Below are 20,009 nucleotides of genomic sequence, written 5' to 3'. Positions count from 1 at the left end.
CGATGATGGTTCTCCTCCATCAATTACTTTGCTTCCTAACTTTTGTTTAGGTGTCCCCGAGTAGTGTAGTCGCTAACGCTCTCGCCTTCGGTGCGAGCGATCCCGGGTTCGATTCCCAGTGGGAAACTCGGTCAAAAAAGTGTAAAAATGCTTTTTTAGGCCAGCCACCCTAAATGAGGTTTTCCTGGGTTTTACTCATTCACACCAGACAAATGCCGGGGTGGTACCTAACTTATAAGTCCCAGGCCGCTTCCGTCTTTCCCCAATCTTTCTTTCTTCCCTTTCATTAGTGTGCTCGCCGAGGGATGTCATCCCTCAGAACGTGACGGGCTAAATGTCCATAGATTCTGAAACCCAGAAACAGGGATAACAAATTTTTAATAGGTAAATTTATGTTTTGTAAATCATTCCGAAAACTTTTCAAATGGCGCTCATTTCATAGTAGTTGAAGATTCTGAACTTCGTCATGCTATATGGGTAACGTACACGTCTTCGGCACGGGAGACTCGAGTTTGATTCCCGGCGAGAGCTCATATAGCTCGGATCCCACGTTCAACGTCTAATATAGCATCGGTGCTGTAAGAGACGCTAAACCCCAATTTTATCAATCAACCAATTAAAGATACTGGGAAAAAATTGAAACATACGTGTAACTAGAATATGCACAAGGTGATTATTGCTTTCCCACTAAGTTTTAGAACATTTTTACAATTGTTCGTGAATTCTGAACTAAATAAATAACTACTAGAATATTGTTTTAGTGAAAGTATGCAATACAACAGATAAAGTTTCTATTGAAATCAAGAAAGAAAAAAACAGTTTATTTCGATTCTGTCTTGTACACATGTAACTTGTATCTTGAAAGAAAGTGTATCGGGCGGGAGTTAAGAAACGAATGGATAGATGTTTTTGTCCCCTTTAAGCATCATTTTTATTCAACAGGAAAGGAAAGAGACCCAGATAGCTAAATCAGGAATATAGAGAAGAAGGGTAACTGTGTTCTACCCCAAAACGTTCTACATTTTAATAACTTTTTTTTAAGGATGTTGTTGTGATTGACTTTTACCTCCCGAAAATGTAGTATTCTTAAATATTTATATGTTTAATATACATGTAATTAGTTTAGCAATTATTTATTAATTTGTTTTCTCTCGAAGGTTTTGATAAATGGCGTTCCTTTACCAGAGAAATTGTTGAACTCTAATGACTTCGAAGAAGCCGTTTTAACAGAGATCATGAATCAGACACCTTTAATCCAGAAAGCAGTGTATAAGGGTGAACTTACAGACAGCGATAACGTGTTGGATTTCTTGATGGGCCAGCCTAATGTTATGCCCAGGTATTTTATTTTTTACGTTCATTTTCCACTTCTGTAGGTTAAGGAATAGTTAGCGTCTGAGCGTTGAACGGAATACGTAGTGCGTTGGAGATGTTGTTGCTAAAGGCACTGCAACAATAGACACAGAAACTCGGGTGCCAAACGTAGAATTTTTAACAAGACACTAGCTGAACCTGCGCTGTCTATACAGCACATCATTCACATAAGCATAAACCTCCTTGTCATTCCTCTCATCTGTACATGTTCCTTTACAGACACAAGTGAAGGACGTCTTGATAAAAATCGGCAAGGGATATCATAAAGGAGAGATTTTTTTTTTCGATTATTTTTTCAGTATCTCGCACCGTTTGCAAGATTTGAGCCTACTTCCAGTTGGAGTTTCTAATTCGTGTATGATCAGTATTTTCTTTCTTGTATGCAGCATGTAATAAACAAATACATTACACACACAATTAATTATAATGTCAATGATATATGGTGTTCATTGGGCAAAACACTCCAAACAATAAAGATTCATGTTAGCCTGGAAAAATGGTTATCCTTTGTTTTTGTTTTTTTTATTTATTATTTTAGTCATGAAATAAACGCCTGAGAGATATACAACACTTGTGTACAACTATGTTGTGTTGGGATGTATAACTCATAGGGTATGCTACTTTTCTAAAACTTCAGCACCTCCAGTGTACCCCCAAAAAATGTAATAAAGAAATAACGGGCATTTTTACACAAAATTTGGAATCGACCAGCAAAAACGGTATCTTGTAGCACTTGTGGTTTTCGAGATCTCAGTGTCGAAAGGATTGGAGACAAACATATAAACCTAGCATTTTAATACATAGATACTTCAATGATGGTAACAAGCACAAATTGAAGAGAACTTTCTTCCCTAGTCAAGAAGGTGGAAGTATTTTGCTCCTTCTCCTTTTAAACTTTGAGAAGGGGAAAGCAGAGACGGAGGAGGAGTAGGGCAGACATAAAAATGCCTTCTCATTCTGGGAAAAGAGAGACACTTTGAAACCCTCCTATCCCGGCCGAGAGAGAGAGATGAAGACAGAAACTAATTTTTGTTTTTATTTTTCACACTAAGTAAAAGAGAATAGAGATCTTCTGTGTGATCGTTTCTTTCCCCAGTTGCCCGAGGTACTGTCGTTTCCTCCCACTGTTGTGGAAAAGAGGATGGGGTATTTTCTCCTTATCCTTTCTTTCCTTTTCTTCCTTTTCCTCTTTTGGAATTTAAAAAGAGAAAGAAAAAGCAAAAATTTTGAAACACTGAGGAGGAGGAACCAAAGGATTTTCTTTTCGCCTTCTCTCTTTGCAACGATGATGGAACCTTCCCGCCTTTTTTCTTCCCTTATTATATCTAAACGCCTTTTCTCCCCTATAAATTTCCCCCTTTTCTTCCTTAGAGAGGAGTTTCTCTCGTAATGCTCTTTCTCTTCCCTATATGAAAAAAGACGGGGGAGAAAATTCAGGGAAAGAAGACAGTCTACCAACCAAACTCAGAAGTTCCCTGCGTGCAAAGCTGTGGATCACAGCCTCTGCTGCCGAGACCAAATATAGCGATCTGTATTCCTTAGGCGATAAACTGCTTGTCCACTAAATTTCCTTCAGAGCCTGCCAGTAGTTACCGAGGAATAAAGTACCACACACAACCCGAACCGAACCGAATTTATTCTTGGACGAGCTCGTTCATTAAATATAGTGCTCTTTATTCTTGAAAAGATGAGCTCCTTGGCCACCAAATTTGATATAGATCCGGCCAGTACTTACCGAGTAATAAAATTCCACACATATATACACATACATACATATACACCTTGAATGAAACCAGAAGCTCACATATGCTTACGCCGGTAGTTAATAATATGACAGATCGATTTCAGTGGATAATTTCGAAATAACAAAAACAGTAGTAGTGTACCTGGAATATACGACAAGATTTAACGTTCAGCTATCGGCAACAATGCATATACTGAATTTAGTTGTCAAGAAACATCGTACTGCAGTGATTAGCAAAAACCCTTGCATTCATTTTGTTCATGGGGCTGCGGTGGCTCAGTGGTAGAGTGCATTGCCATTCCAAAATATTATGTATACTGTTTAAATAAATTCATGTATTGTGTCATAGTTGATATGTTCTTTGAATTACCTAGCATGTTTATAATTACTAAGTCCAATTAAAAGTCTGTTAGTTAGATATATATATATATATATATATATATATATATATATATATATATATATATATATATAGTATATCGGTTTTTCTGGTGGTACGCAACGGTAGGGCGTACCGCTACCTTTTTAATGAGAATGGAATGTTTCCTCTCCTAAACTGAACTGAACTGAACTGACAACCAATACGAAAATTCTGTTGAGCTCCACCTCTGTACTTTCTCTGCAGGAAAACGTTTACTCAGTTCCCATTTTAATGTATCCAATTAATTGTTTTTATTCATTATTAGGAAGAGGATTAAGTGAAAACATATGATAGACATTCTGGTAGCATGGCTAGTACTCTGAAAAACATTATGTGCACAATGTACTTTATGTGTATGTTGTTATTGAAATTCAGTATTGGTGTAACTTTTGATGCGTTTTGAAAACAAACAATAGCAGCTTATTTGCTTCCGTTTACAGAAAGAGTAAAAAGCAAGAAACAAATCACTAGGAAATATTGAGTATCGTTACATTTATTGTATTATAAAATTAAGGCATAAGAATCAGACATTTTAAAAGCATCTTTATATATACAGTGTAATGTACGTAAGAAGTTTTAGTTACAAGACTGCATAGTAATTATAATAATAATAATAATACCCTGAAAGCTATCCAACTTTTAACCATTATGAACCTGAGGTCCAGCGTACGGCACCTTTATTTTTAGAAATAAAACGCAGTTTGGATATATATCCTCTCCAACACACATACATTAACACTGACTAATTACAATTATTATTTTAATATTGTCAGAACAACATTCACCGAGTTGCCAAATGATCAGCATGCGTGTTTGTGATAGTTCTATGTTTGATTGCTAATAGAAACCCCTGCATAAAGATTTGTTTGCCATGAAACCTTTTATTTCTTTCTTTCAGATTGAACGACAGAATTCTTCATGGAAAAAGTCAGTATTTAGATCTTACAGGAGATCCAATTAGTGAATTAAACTTGGATAACTTCCTAAACTTATCAACACGTGATATGACTGCTACAGTAGCAAGGCATTTGAAATATGTGACCAGAAAGGATGATGACGCTTTGAGGATCCTTACTAATTGGATTATCGCTGACTTAGATACACCACAAGGTCGTTATATTCTCAGTGAGGCGTTGGAGCAATTGGTAAGTTTAGATTTTGTATTGAGCGACTGGTAAACTTAGTTTTTATTAGCATAAAGTCTAAAGTCTTTTAAGTATCAAGCATATGTCATGGTAAACTTTTTTTTTAAAAAGTAATAATAAAATTAACTCTGAACACGCACATTTGATAATGGACTGATTTCTTTCAGTAATTGTTTCTTTAAATTAAGGTATGTTCCGGAAACATTCTAGTATGATTGGACTAAGCGCTTGACACGTAATAAAGCGAAGTGAATCAGTTTGAGTGTGCAAATAGATGGTAGATTGAATCTCGTTTGCAGAGTGTGAAGTAGTTTGTGCAGTGCTTAAGGTGTAGGAAGGGTAAGCGAAGTTTACAGAAGGACACGGAAACAATCTGCCATTTCTTTCAAAATGTACCTAGTCATATCATAAATACTGACACAAGTTCTAAGGCAGGGTGTACATCTAGTTTTCAAGGTCACGGTAACACGCCTGCACAAGAAGGTGAAGTGGGCCATTGTGAATTGAGCTGTCATAGAGAAAGTGTGTTCGTGAAAGTGTAACTATGGAGTGGGTCGATTACGAAAATCGTGTGGCAGTAATAGCTCTTCATAAAGTCGGTCAATCAGTCCCCGTGATATTCACAAAAGCTGAATACTAGCATATCTTTTGTGTGTCGGGCCATCAAGCGATTCATGGAGACTGGGAGAGTTGACGATCGAAGAAAGCAAGGCCATCCACGCAGCGTAAGAACCAAAAGGTTAGTGTAAACAGTGGCGACCTGTATTCGGAGAAATCTTGTAAGAAAGCAGTCTGTGCTTTCTCGTGAGCTGAACATTTCCAAAATATCAATGTACCGTGTGTTAAGAAGTGACTTGGGGTTGAAGGCTTACCGGCAAAGTACAAGTCACTTCGTCAATGGACGTCTGAAAGAGCAGAGGTTGATAAAGCAAAACGCCTATTGCAGCGTTAAGCAAACAATGGGCACAGGAGAAGTCTTTTCATAGGTGAAAAGATATTCAACATTGAGGAAGTTTTCAATCGACAAAATGACCAAGTGTATGCTTCAACTTCCCATGAAGCTCGGGAGGAAACCCGGAAGATCCAGAGGGGTTATCATCCGGCGTCAGTCATGACTAGTGGGGATTGGCGTATGATGGCACCACCAAGCTGTATTTTTCTGAAAAAAAAAAAAAATGGGTAAAAACGTCAACCAGAGTGTAAGAAAGTACTGTTTTGAACCCTGTTGTGAAGCCTTTGAGTGATACTTTGTTCAGGAACCAACATTGGACCATTCAACAGGATTCCACGTAAGCCCACAAGCCACACACTACTCAGGAGTGCCTCACGAGAAGTGTCCCGGACTTCATTGCTCCAGATGATTGGCCTGCTGGCAGCCCTGACTTCAACCCGTTGGACTACAAGTTGTGGTCAGGCTTGAAGGCATGGTCTGCAAGAAGAGGCATGCCAATATTAACAGTCTGAAAGGTTCCCTGGTGAAAGCAGTGGCGGATTTCCCTATAGAGGCAGTGTGTAATGCTATAGATGAGTGGACGCACAGGCTTATGGACTGTGTGAAGGCCACAGGCGGACAGTTTGAAAAGTAATTGGTGTTTTGTGTTCGTTAGACCTGTAACTAACCTATACAATTAGGATATTAAAGTACATTTAACATTTTCATTATAATTCACTTTTAATGTTGTATCAGTATTTATGGTATGACTAAGTAACAGATCGGAAAGTGACGTATAACCATTTCATCAGTGAAAGGATTGCCCGAAATACTATTTGTCGTATTCTGCAAACATTTGAGGACACCGGCAGTGTCAAAGACAAGAAGCAGATGATGAATCAACAAGTAGTGAAGAAAGTTGATTTGGAACTTTGAAGAATTCCGGTGTGTCTGTCCGCGAATTGGCCAGAAAATTTGAAGTTAGCACGTACTACCATACACAGAATCAAAAAAGAGAAATTAGGCTTCAAAACGTATAAAGCAAGTATATACGGCTCCAAAGTATACAGAAGAACAAAAGATATGTACAGAAAGAAACTGCCGCAAAATTGCTGATTAAAAAAATGGATTCAGCTTCATTGAAAATACTGGTGATTGAGACGAGATGCACTGTCCTGTCGACCCTAATGAAGCTGGATGTAAGTACTGTAAGCATGTCAAGATTAAACACAGGTTAGCGACAAATTCAAATTCAAAGCCAAGGCAAAGTTTCCCAAGCAATACCTGATATGGCAAGGAATGAACGCTAAGGGAAGGGTTTCGATACCGTACATTTCGACAACCACAATGACCACAGACATTTACCGTAATGAATGCATTAAAAAGAGATTGCTTCTTTTTATCAACGATGACAATGTCCTTTTCTGGCCGGACATGGCAACATGTTACTACGCTACTGAAGTCAACGCTACTAAAGCAAAAAAACATCGACTTCGTTTAAAAAAAAACCGCTCTCAAAGTTCCCAAACGAGGCAGATTGAAAAATATCAGGCCCTCTGCAAAGGTGAATACCGAAAAACGCCATAACCAGCGAAAACTCTAACTTCCGTCAAGAACATTTGGACGCGAATCTCCAAGAAAGTTGTCCAGCAGAGTGGCAAGACTTATGGTGGATGTAAGAAAAAAAAAAAAAAAAAAACTTCTGAAAGTGGGAAGAGGAGGAGTTTATGGTCCATTAAAATAGTTCTCCACATTGTTAAAGGATAAAACTAATGTGAGTAAATATTACTTTCGGCTTTCATTTATTATTTTTCCTTTCAGTTCTTTCCAATGCACAATGTTTCCCGAACGTACCTTCATTTCAAGTTTACTCACCCTTAAGTTCCTTATAACAACTAAATAATTGGTATAAGCTATATATTTCGTAGTGAGTAAAGTTGAAATTAGTTTAAATTATTGTTCTTTATATTCTATTAGTACTTGCTTTCTAAATATTTTGCTCTTCTGATTTTTAGTACCATGATGCTGTAATAACATTGGGTGTGATAGGAATAACTCTGGATTTCATATGTAAATATCAAACAGACAATGTCATCCAAAATGTTATTTCACAGTTCGAGAAAAAAGAAAAAAAAAAATATTTTCTTTTCCATATCTATCTCGAAATAACTCCCTTATTTGCCGCTACCTGGTCCGGCACTTTAACCCATGCAAATTGAATTGTCCTGGAAGTTGTGTGGTTCAAATAGGGTGGTACCGTAGCACATACTACAGGTATATCGATAAATGTGCTACGTGTAATATTTCTAGGATATCTTATCTCATTTCGAGTAATATTCCGTAGCCAGCTTGTTCCATTACAGAGAAAAAGTCGTTCCACAAACTTTCCACCGAGCGACTTCTTTCTTTGGGGGTTACCTGAAGGCTAAAGTTTACCAACGAAGGCCGAGGATAACCAGTGAAATGAAAGATGTTATCTGCTAAGAAATCGCGGCAAAACCGCCTAACATGACTAGGTGAGACTTCAAATATGATTAAGCATTTTGCTTAAAACAACACAAAACAATTTCTATTAAACACACTCTGGACAAAATAGCCCATGGCTAGGTCCTTTCTTCCCTTTGAAAAAAGAAACATGAGACTGAGTCATGAGTACAGCTTTAATTCTTTTTGATTATTACAAAATGCGTCATTTGCAGACTTTTGACGTATTAAACAGACGAAAAGCTATTCAGATTAAGAATTAGGAAAATCAGATCTGAAAAACCATAAACTGTAACGATGGGAGCTGACATGTTGATCATACGTAATTTAATTAACAAACCGTCTGGCCAGCAAAAACTCTTCACTACCTGTAGCAGCACCGGATGTGAAATATTTTGAGTTGCAAAAGTTTACGAGGGTTTTGCCACGACTTTTTCTGAGTTCCGCCAGCAAATAATGGGATGGCGAAAAGTCTACTCAACTTCCCTCCATTTTCACTTGATATGTTGGTATTATTGTTGATTATTAATGATTCGGGTGTAAATTGTCCACGCTGACAGCATCTGAAAGCTGATTAAATAAATAGTTAGCTAATTATATCTGGATATAGGAATCAAAATGTGATCATCTAGTGTTCAAAAACACATGTTATATACATTTGCTGATTTAAAAAAAAAAAAAAAAAAAATCATCATTTGGAGGTTTTTCCTAAATGTTTTTGCTAGGTGAATTATATGGGTAATTTTAATATAGACTTGGTTTGTTTTTTCACTCCTAAAACGAAAGAAATACTACCTTTTTTTAACATCTTTTTTACTGAAGAAGAAATTCTAATATCCATAATTTTGTATGGTGAAATGATACGGGTTATTATATCTTTAATGTAGGACATATTTTCACTAATTGTGCCAGAGGAGCCAGATTATACTCACATATCCAACCTATACAATGCCTTCTCATCTAACATCGAACCTGTGAAGGAAGAGCCTCCCAAGAAACAGGTTTGGGATTCGTGAGTCGGTGCAAGATGTTCTGTGTTTACTCTTTGCTCTGGTGTTATATCGCACAGACATGCACTGCTTTGGTACGAGTTGTGTGTGATAGAAACAGTTTGGTATTACGAGGCGTATCCAGAAAGTAGGTTCTGAAAGTGGCCCAAGGTAGGACGAATGGTTGGAGCGGGACGTGCTTGCGCTGAAGTGGAGGAGAATCATGTATACATAATCTGGCACGAGTGCAATTGTTTGGAGTTAGTGGGGAAAGAACTGTGTACAGTAGAAAATGGCTTCGCTTAGTCTCCCACTGAGTGCGAAGTAGCTCGACACTCAGGTTTCTTCACGCTAAGAAGCTGTCGACGTCAGAGAGTGTGTGGACCAGGTGTCATGACTAAAGATGTGGTGAGGTGGTGGTGCAATCAATTCCTAGGAGGCAGCACCAATGTACACGACGAACACCGTAGTGACCGACCGTCCATGGTTACGCCCGAATTGATGGAAAGTGTGTGTGCAGGACTGACAGTTCACAGTGTCCGAACTCTCATATCAGTTTTCGCCTGCTGCATCAGATCGTCAACCAGTGACTGCAGTTTCACAAATAGTGTACACGAAGGGTTCCAGACCACTGACAGTGGAACAAAGAATAAGCGCTCTTTGACTTTCTTGCTGCGTTACCACCAGGAGGATGACCAGTTTCTCGATACATTGTCACCAGAGACGGAAAATGGGTGTCCTATGTATCGCCAGAAACTAAGCAACAGTCAGCACTGGTGACATAGCGGTTGATGAAGCGATTTCTGACCGGGCAACGTTTCAACAGCGCAACTAATCTGTAGACGTTGTGACGTCCTGTTTCCAGTCTCTGACGGCGGAATTATTTTATACAGGCATACAAACGCTTCTGCCACGTTACGATAAATGCCTCAAGGATGGTGCATATGTTGAATAAATAGGTTATGTATCGATAACTCCATAGTAATAAAATTCTTTTCTTCTAATGTTTGTCTTTCATTTTATAATCTATCGGAACTTACTTTGTGGATGCGCTTCGTACTATACAGTGTTGCCTTTCTCTGAAATTTATAAATGTGTAAGTGCAAAACACGTCAGAACTTGTTTTCACTGCCGAAAGTAGTTTTTGGGTTGATATTCAGTTATTGCCAAAAGGGTGACTCATTGAGGGTGCCGTTCTGTTTCTTGGCGCAATAAGGAAGTATCAAATACGCCTATGATTTAAGCGATTTAAGACTTGAGCCTGAAACCTCTTAATTTTGAGGCAACAGAATAGTTAACACCATTCGTTTTGGTAAGGGTAGCTCCTTAGTGGTTAAATATTCAGGTTTCTCGCATTTAGTGCAGGATATTCGGGATTGGTTTCTTGGTGTAATCTCATATGATTAACCACATTTAAATTGTAGGTTTACATTTCTCCCTGAAGCAACCTTCTAATTTGATGGAAGCACACTTTTATTTAGAATCCCGTGTTGAATTTTAGGTTCCGTATTAGAAGCCATAAGCATAAATAGAGTCTTAAAAATAAGAAAACAAAATAATACAAAAATAAATTCATTCACTTTTATTTAGAATCCCGTGTTGAATTTTAGGTTCCGTATTAGAAGCCATAAGCATAAATAGAGTCTTAAAAATAAGAAAACAAAATAATACAAAAATAAATTCATTCTATCACTTACGTACGATTCACAGGCATGATCTGATCTTCGTCGTGGTTAAGCGGTTAGCATACGCGCCTTTGGCGTGGGAGACCCGGGTTAGATTCCCGGCGGGAGCTCATGTGGTTCGGATTCCACGTTAATCAGTAGGTCCCGTCTCATACAGCCTCGCTGCTGAAAGGGATGTTAAACTCAATCAATTCAGCTCACAGGTATAATCGGTAGAACTCCATAATGGAACAATGAAACGTATTATGCAAGTAATAATTTCATAAATATTATTTATAGCAGTTTATTATAATTTGTTTTGAAGTATACGAAAGTTGATTAAATATGTGTAGACCTTGTGAGAAAGTTGAGTTCCAGTGTTTTATGTCCATATACAACGGAGGTTATGAAGGATAAGACTTACTTTTAAGCTTTGTTCCAACCGCGGCCAAAGTTTGAATCTGGTACAGTTGGTGGGTGTACAGACCAACACTTATAGTAAGGCCGTTCCCACCACACTATGTCGCCACTAAGAAAGTTGGATTATAGGTCCACGCCATCAGTCCTCCCGGCTGTATTAAATGAAAAAAATATTTACAATCATTCTGTAAGGTGGATCACTAGGTGTTCTCGGTGCTATGCGAAACGCTGCTTGAATAGTGCGGCATTGCCAAGTAGTGTCGAATGTTTACTGATGGCAGATAATAAAGGGAGTAATCTGGAATTCTGCTTAGACACTTACTGGATAAATTATTTTTCGACCCTTACCGCGATTCCTCTTCTCAACCTGCAACGCTAGAATCCAAAAATTTTCTTCTTGTGACTACTACAGTAAACGTACAAATTTGGCAACAACGCATTATGGCGTTCTGCGCAAGTTTCGTCTCAAAATCTGTTTCCTTAAATTAAATTAATATTTAAATAAAATATGAAACATAACACGAAAAACGGTCAAACAATATATCTATTTCGTAATAAGATCGTTACCTTAAAATACTTTACACATACAAATGAACGATTCATAAAACGGAGCACTTCTACCTAGGTAGTAAGATCTAACAGCAAGTGCCTTCTTGTATGCTCATTGTAAAACGAATCAAATATTTTTTGTTACATTTTTTGATATCAGGAGAGAGAACCAAATGAATCAGTGTCTTGTGCAGTAGCTGAAACAATACTCTATCTTATAGTACAATATTTATAATATGTAACGTTTCACTGCGCAGTAGTTAAGGGAATGAGCTACGCGTACTGACTTCCAAGTGGTGATCCACCTTAAATTTTAGTGATACTTTCTCTAAAGGCGAACTAGGTAGCGTAGGTGGTTAGCGCGTGTAGACGTGATAAGCTGGAGATCTCGGTTCAATTAAATTTTTGAATTCTCATCGAATTTGCACGTTTAAAGAATGTGGGGAAAAAGAATTTTTATTCTTTTTTACTCAAATCACGTAGTTTGATATTGTTTTGCAATAAATTGCAAAGAACGAATATACACTGCATTGCCTTAATGTTGGACACCCGTAGGAGTTTGGTTGTCTATCTGGAGGTAGCATTAAGTCAGGTCCCCTGTTATCACACTCGTCGAAGATGAGACTCAGTTGCGATAAATGGGGATCAGTATTGCTATCCATTCTTCCTGCAAATTGAAGAACCGCTCGGTGGTGGTTTGTGGACAGATTAGTCTGAATTTCAACCGATGCTTTAAATCATCCCACAGATGTTCATTAGAATTAAGATCTGAGGTCACTTGAGTTCATTCACTGCCGTTTCGTCAAATCATTCGGTTATAGCTTTTATTTTATATAATGGCCGAATGCTGAAAATAAAAAGAACCATTTCCATACTGTTGCAACAAGGTGAGTAGCATAGAATTTTCTCATATTGCCCAATAGGCATCGGTATTCAAAAATCCAGACATTAAAACTAGTTACCAGACCAAGATTATACCACGAAAAGCAGGTCCATACAGTGATTTCTTCATCTGCGAATTTCATGATGCGTACAAAATAATCCGGTAAGCATTGCTTTTGTTGCATTGTCTACGTACACGTCATCATATGTAGCGTGATTCGTCACTCCGATTCTTTTAGGGTTCCAGTGTCCGCTGCAGCGACGTGCTTTCCACGACTGTGATGATGTACAGTGTTCCTGATTTTAATCAGTGGTTTATGTGCTGCAGCTTCCCTTTGGAAATCTAGTGCAAGTAAAATGGTGCATGTACTGATTCTTTCCGATGCCATTCAGAATTCTGTAGCTATAATGTCCAGTGACGTGTGCCAGTTTTACTTCACCATATGTCGGAGACATCGACAATCCCGATCGGTCAATTTTATTGGCTTCCCTGATAAAGATTGTGGTTTTATAATTTCGTCGTGTTTCCATGTCACGTCTACTGTTTGTGGCATCCGGAATTCGTCCGAAGTCTTCTTGATGGAATGACTAAATCGGTGGGTTTCAGTGATCATACCCGCGTACAAGATATATCATGTGTACAAATTTAAACGCTGAATCACATGTCTTTCACGTATGACACATTACATTATTGTGCTATTTTGCACTTCAATAATTTTCATAATGCTATTTAACAAGGTGGTATAAACGTTACAAATTTTTTTTATCATCATTTTTCTCTGTTTTGCTACTCACATACAATTTGATATTGCAATAAATCTGTAAATTAACCAACCCAATATTTAATGAAATTTTAGTGTGTTGTCATTTTGCACTTTTTTCTTTATTTTTTGAAAATTACTTTTCGCTTGAAAATATTGTGTGGGTTTTTGCATGTAGTTGCTTTTTTCTTCGTCTCAGTGTTCATTTGAATAAAGTACTGTTTCATCTAAATAGGGAGAGAATATGGGAATAATTTTGTTAGGAAACCGTACACCACCTAATGTGTTAATTTCACCTGTTTGCAGGTTTTTGTCGGGTGAAGTGGACTAGCGTAGGCAAACAAGGTAAAGTTAGTCAGGAATTTTCCATAATCTTAAATGATGACGTAAAAGCCCGAATTTCTTGTTCACAGTGGAAGAAACGTTATCCTTTATGTTTGGAGAATGAATCCTTAAACAGTTGGAAAGCAAATAACCAGCATCAATTCTTTGCAGTTGGGGAGTTCCGCGGCTGATCATTCTGCCGTTCTCCAGTTTATTCTTGGACTCACTAGGCCTTAGAATACAGACTTCGCCAGATTTCCCTTCGAAATTTCCTTTATACTTCTCATTGCTGATATATCTACTGTAAAACTACATGACTGTGTCAAAGTCTTCTTTCAAATTAATAAGTAATATTGGGAAAAAATTAGAGAGAGATAACATTTAATGGAATACAGTAACTTACGTGAAGTTCTAAGACATATACCATATTCTTTTGGCAATCTTCGCTCAACGAGAATTTTTTTGCCGAAGTGAAATTCAAAACATTAAATTCGACTTTCGTAGAAAGGAAAACATGTGAAAAATGGCTTTTCTTCTGCGTACGATAAATGTACATAACTAAAAATATTGTTTACTTTATTAAATTAGAATTATACAGGTTCTAAAATATCCTAAAAATCAAATTTGAAAGCTGTAAATTAATTTACTATCATCATAGTAAAATTACATCTAGTAAATACATTATTTAGTGCACATAAAGTTAAAAAAAAGTGTTCACCATCCTTTATTCATTGTATATTTTTTTCTAGTTCATCTGTTGACTTTGAATATCATCTTAATGGGATAAAGTGATAGCATTTTCTCCTAATTTAGCCAATTTTGTTAGTTTTTTAGATTTGATTTTAGTGTCCCTTCAGCAACGAGGCTATATGAGACATGAACCTACCGCTTACCGTGGGATCTGAATCACATGAGCTTCCAGTGGGAAGAACCCGAGTGTCCCATGCCCAAGGCGCGTGCGCTATCCACATAGCCACAAAGGAGCTCTTAGCCAGTTTTGTGTTCTATGCTTATATCTATATAGTAATGGAGATATGATCCAATTGAAATGGAACTCCATATTACTCGCAATAAGTCAAGAATATTAAACACTTCGATACTTTTGAATATAAGAAATGAAATTGAAAACCAGAGTATAATTTATTCTTCCGTTCGAATATTTGCTCCTGTATCAGTGCTTATTTTTGTGTGTATCCGAATTGTTGGGGACCGCCGTGGTTCAGTGGTTAGAGCGCTCACCTTTGATGCGTTACATCCATGGTTTGATTCCAGCTCCCACCAAGTGAGCTTTGTGGCGTACAAACATTGTGTGCTTGATTTTTCTTGTGGGTTCTCCCGTTTCCTCCCACTTTCTGTTCTACCATTTTCATCCATTGCATCATCATAGTCTCCCTTAGCTTTGAAGCATAATCGTCTGAGAATAAACTTTAAAAAAAAAAAAGGAAAAATGTTAGCTCGCATGTCTTTGATCATGTGGTTCCGAGTTTGATAACTTGGGAGGAAGGAAAAGCACAAAATTTGCTGTGTACAGCACCGTGAGTAAACTGGAAGCTACCTCAATTATCAATGAGTAAGCCAGAAATTCTGGTTTGGAAATAGGTACATTACGAGTTCAATGCAGTGGAATGCTCTTACATATTCCTTGCTGGTTGAAGTGTTTGTTCTTCTGGGAACAGACAAAATAAATTGAAAGTATACGTAACATATATATAATTGCTCAATAAACTTATTGATACGAATTCGAATATACAGGAGTTCAGAAACTCCAAATTCGCCCATAAATAATTTTTCCGCGAAGTTGAGACGTAGCTAAACCACTTTCTTGCAATCAAAAACTGTAATTAGCAGCATTTCATGGGAAGCATTAAGTATTGTCAGAAATTAAATTAAAAAGAAGCAATGCATGTAAATTTGTGCTTACCGACTTACATTGTGCTGAATGGTACTTTATATGGGAAACGTTATCGATATTTTTGTAAGTTACCTTTACATCCTTTTCTATAACGTATATTCTCTTCCAACGAGCTATTGTTGTAACGGTATGTAAACTTGTCCAAGTTCAAAGATTTCGATGTATAAACACACAAGTTCTTCGCAGATACCAAAGTAATTAATTGATTCAAAAACATTATACAGAGGACCTAGAAATTTCTTGCGTGATAGTTATGCTAAATCTTCCAAAATTTAAAGGGCGTCATGTCAGGAAAGTTTTCAGAAGTCAGCGGTGACAAATCCTATACCTACGTAAAATTAATTTTGTTATTTGTAATTGCGAAATCGTGTACGTTTCGGTGAAAAACAAAGGTTCCTTTCTAGGAAACTCTCCCCAGGACACACACAGTTTCCAAGATACTTTTAATAAATATAACAATCTTTCGCTCTGTCTAAATTCTTTTAAATATATTTAAGACGTCAATTCCTATATCAGACTCTTTCACGTATTTAAGGTCATATACTGCTCCCGCCCTAACTCCTCCATGTTAGTGAACTGAAATTAAATCAAATGAAATTTCTAGTTCAATGTCCTATTTTTGAGAAGAAAACGACAGAATTCCGAGAAAACCCAGGGACAGGAACCCACATACCAGTGATGAGTACTCTACCACTTTCCCACCATGGCTTCTCGTGCATGTTAATATCTTATTCGTACTCACTCACGTACTACCTAAGTACCTTCTCCCTACAGTAATTATTATAGACTTCCGTATTTTTCAATATTATTACTTATATGATCTCATTGTTTATCCAAGCCACCTCTATCCAAATTTAATGTTGGTATTTTTGATCCTTGTATGGTGTGATTAACACATTCCTTTCATGTAATGAAGAAGATTTACGTAAAATTTTCAAGTTCGTGATAAAGTGTCGAGAGGCATGTAGTTGGTTTGAGAATCCCAATGTAGTTATTATTCGATTTTTATCATAGCGTGCTCGCGATTAGTCTACTTCTAGGTATCGAAGCGTAAATGACATAGAGCCTATAGATATCTGCGATTCTAGTGAAGATCTTAAAGATAAAATCGATCAGTAATATTTGAGTTAAATTATGACAAACACGCACCATCCGTTAATTTTGTTATATTAGTAGTTATATTAGTATAAACAGGGGTCGAAAAATACCAGACGCCCGGTCGCCATGGTGACTGAAAATAAGTGTCTAGCTTCTTTTAAAGTTATATATATATATATATATATATATATAATATTATTTTATCTATCAGGTTTGAGTTCTGATTTTTATGTGCGTGGTTGAATTAATAAAGAACAATTTAAGGTAATTAATGAGATCCGACAGTCTTAATAATGTTAGGTTTGTTAACATGAATGGCCCATCATTAGAGGATTTAGATCATCCAGAATAGTAGACAAGTAGTATTTCAGTGCTTGAGCTACGAGACACAAATTTGGATATTTAACACACACGACAACTTTGTTAAACTTCACTTGAATTGCCTTTAATTGCTGTTATCTTCCAGGGATATCCTATACACTAAGCTAAATTTTTACTTTTTGTACCAGTTACTGTAATTTAATGCCTAACCATGTAGACCTATGTGTCATATTGGATTTGTATTACAATATATATTCATTAATTGGGACCTAAGTTTGTGTGGATAACAATTTATGCGGATAATCAAACATGTGTTTATTAACAAAGAAAAGAACTACAGTACAGATATATTTTTCCTTACAATTACTGTATAAAGAAATTATTGTACAGTACTCTCCATACAGTATATTAAAACACGAGACATGAGAAAATGAGAAAACACTCGAAATAGATGTACCTAAATTACAGTACTGTATTACTTAAGCAGGTTTTTTTTTTTTTTATATATATATATACCAGATTTGATTGCCTTTTCTTGACTTCTGAGTGTGCGGATAATTGACGTGCAGATAAACGACATTCTACTGTATTTAGATAAGAGTTTGAATTAAATTTAAAATACTTTCAGTTCACTCGTAAAACGAAATTATATATATTGCTAAAAAGGGAATATTTAATTAAGCCATTAACAACTTATGTCAGGATGTGGATTTCAGTGTGATCAGCTACGGGAGAGAAATAAAAAACTGGCCAGAAAGTGACTTATCATGTTTTACCTTCCTCATATATATTTAATGCCAAATCGTGTAGATCTATCAAATTAGATTTGTACGAGTACTATTGTGCTGCTTAGTTTTCGGAACTGGCGCCTAAGTCAGTGGAAATTTTTTCCGGTATTACCCAGAGTATAAATACTGACTTTTTGAGTGTGAAGTGCAGTTTCAAACATGTTCTAAAAAATAAGTGAGTTACTTTTCTGTCTCTACGTAGAAATTATATACGTGACACCGTAGTGTTATGCAATTTGTTTCATTGTTCATTTATGTGTTTCTGTTTTTGTTTCAACAGAGATCAACAAACTCAATTCGCGTGGGAGTTATTTTCAACCCAGAAGATGAAAGTGCCAATAACAGATTCAGCAAAGTAGTTTATGCTGCATTAAACGAGTTGAGACCTGACCAAAGCAGACTGTATTTGGCAAAAATATTGGATGAAAGTGTTGCCAAACAAATTGCAGGCGGGGAGAAGAAACCGTCCGATATTACTGTTACTGTAAGTAAAAAAGACATATGTTTATATTTAACGTTGGCATATAACCAGATTAACAACGTTATTTGCACACTAGTGTTCATTTTCCATGTATTTGATAGAATTGGCGTACAGATGGCCTAAGGTAAAATTAACTGTACTTCTCAAATATTATTATTCTCATAAATTGTTGTAACTTTAGATTTTGCAAACATGCATTTAAAACTATTGCAAGAATTAAGGTTTCAAAAGTAAACTTTATTTTTCAGTCTAAAGTTCCCATTATTAATTGTTATAGCTTTAATTTTCACTAATGCCATCTATGTGACAATTCTATAAACTATTAGAAATCTAAACCTAGCGGTACAAACAGCAGTAGTTCATATGGATGTGTGTGTGGCGTGGACTTTAATTAAGAGTTTACTTAAATTGTGCAAAAAGTGTTCACTGTATAAATTCTTTTTGTTAATATCTTATTTGCTATCATATTAACCACGTGAGATCTCGTGAGATCAGCGAAGTCAAGCAGTGCTGGCACTGGTCAGAGGAAAGATGGTGATCTTTCCTACTCACAAGATGGTGTTGGTATTTGTGGCATTTACCTACTGTCGTGAGAACGATCGAGGAGCTACTTGAAAGAAAGTAGTAGTTTCCGGTCTAAAAAGCCAACATTAACTGCGAGAGGAGTCGATATACTGACCATACATCACTCCAAAGATATGAGTGCCACAAGTCGGCTGGTGGACCCTGCCCCCTCTAAAGACTGTTTAGTTTTAGTTTCGTAGACGAATGATCGTTCAATTAACTGCTGACTTTATATATATATATATATATAGTTTGATGCTTCGCGATAATGCACCGAGGCTAAGGGAGATGGTGGTAATAAGATGGATGATAATTGTGAAATGGCTAAAGTGTGAGAAAATTGATGAACTCACGCTCTCGGTGTTTGTCCGCCACAAAGACCACCAGGCGCGTGCTGAGATCGAACCAGAAATTAACTACTTACTGTGTCGTGTCTATCAAAACTATATTCATACTTAACATTTTATTCTGCATAATTGTTGTACTTATTTTTCTCTTTAAGGGTGCTGATGTAAGTTTTCTCGATACGGCTGTAGAAAAATTAGGAGACGATTTTTTGAAAATTCATCAATCATTCTGCAGCAAAGTGTTGAAAATGAAGCCTGGTGCTAGAGGAGTGATAAGCAATGGGAGAATTTTAGCTCCGTTGGATCCTGAAGAAAAATTCACCGTAGACGATTTCAATTTATTAGAGAAATTTAGCATGAATGTATACGGTGATAAGATTGTCCAAACACTAAAGAAAGTTGAGGATAGGGGCGATGTAGCAGGTGAGTAGTTAATTATTATTATTAATATTAATAATAATAATAATTATTATTATTATTATTAAGACCCACAAGGCAGTGTCATTAGTCCTATTCTTTGTAAGGCGAATGCATTACACCTTTCAATAGGAACTTTATAAGTTGAAATTAGTAGGCTTAGAATAATCTTGCGCATAGCTGCTGAGTTGGTGTAATGTGTAATGTTCTAGCGCTTATTCATCATGTGAGTTTCTCACTAAGCCAACATGAGGACTAGATCCCAGGCATGTTCAAGTATTTCATCTCTTTTCGTGCTTTTAGGACAACTCGGAAATATTTCGAGGGCACTTTCATCAGTTTTTTTAGATTTCTAGTCTTCTATGGCCATTTAGCCCGTCACGTATGAGGGAT

At 36.7% G+C, this 20,009-nt stretch overlaps 1 protein-coding gene across 1 annotated transcript in view; it reads left to right on the top strand.

Annotated features, from left to right (window-relative positions):
• Positions 1–20,009, top strand: part of Uggt (UDP-glucose-glycoprotein glucosyltransferase) — a 126,012-nt gene that overhangs the window by 35,907 nt on the left and 70,096 nt on the right. The window contains exons 10-13 of the mRNA XM_081767866.1: positions 1,158–1,339; positions 4,438–4,684; positions 18,088–18,291; positions 19,355–19,622. Of these exons, the coding sequence (XP_081623992.1) occupies positions 1,158–1,339; positions 4,438–4,684; positions 18,088–18,291; positions 19,355–19,622 (901 nt within the window). The remainder of the gene's footprint in view (positions 1–1,157; positions 1,340–4,437; positions 4,685–18,087; positions 18,292–19,354; positions 19,623–20,009) is intronic.

Source organism: Thermobia domestica, chromosome 8 (assembly GCF_964235325.1).
Source record: "Thermobia domestica chromosome 8, izTheDome1.hap1.1, whole genome shotgun sequence".
NCBI classification, from domain to species: domain Eukaryota; kingdom Metazoa; phylum Arthropoda; class Insecta; order Zygentoma; family Lepismatidae; genus Thermobia; species Thermobia domestica.
The sequence above is the reverse complement of the archived record's forward strand: the minus strand, read 5'-3'. Positions and strand labels throughout refer to the sequence as shown.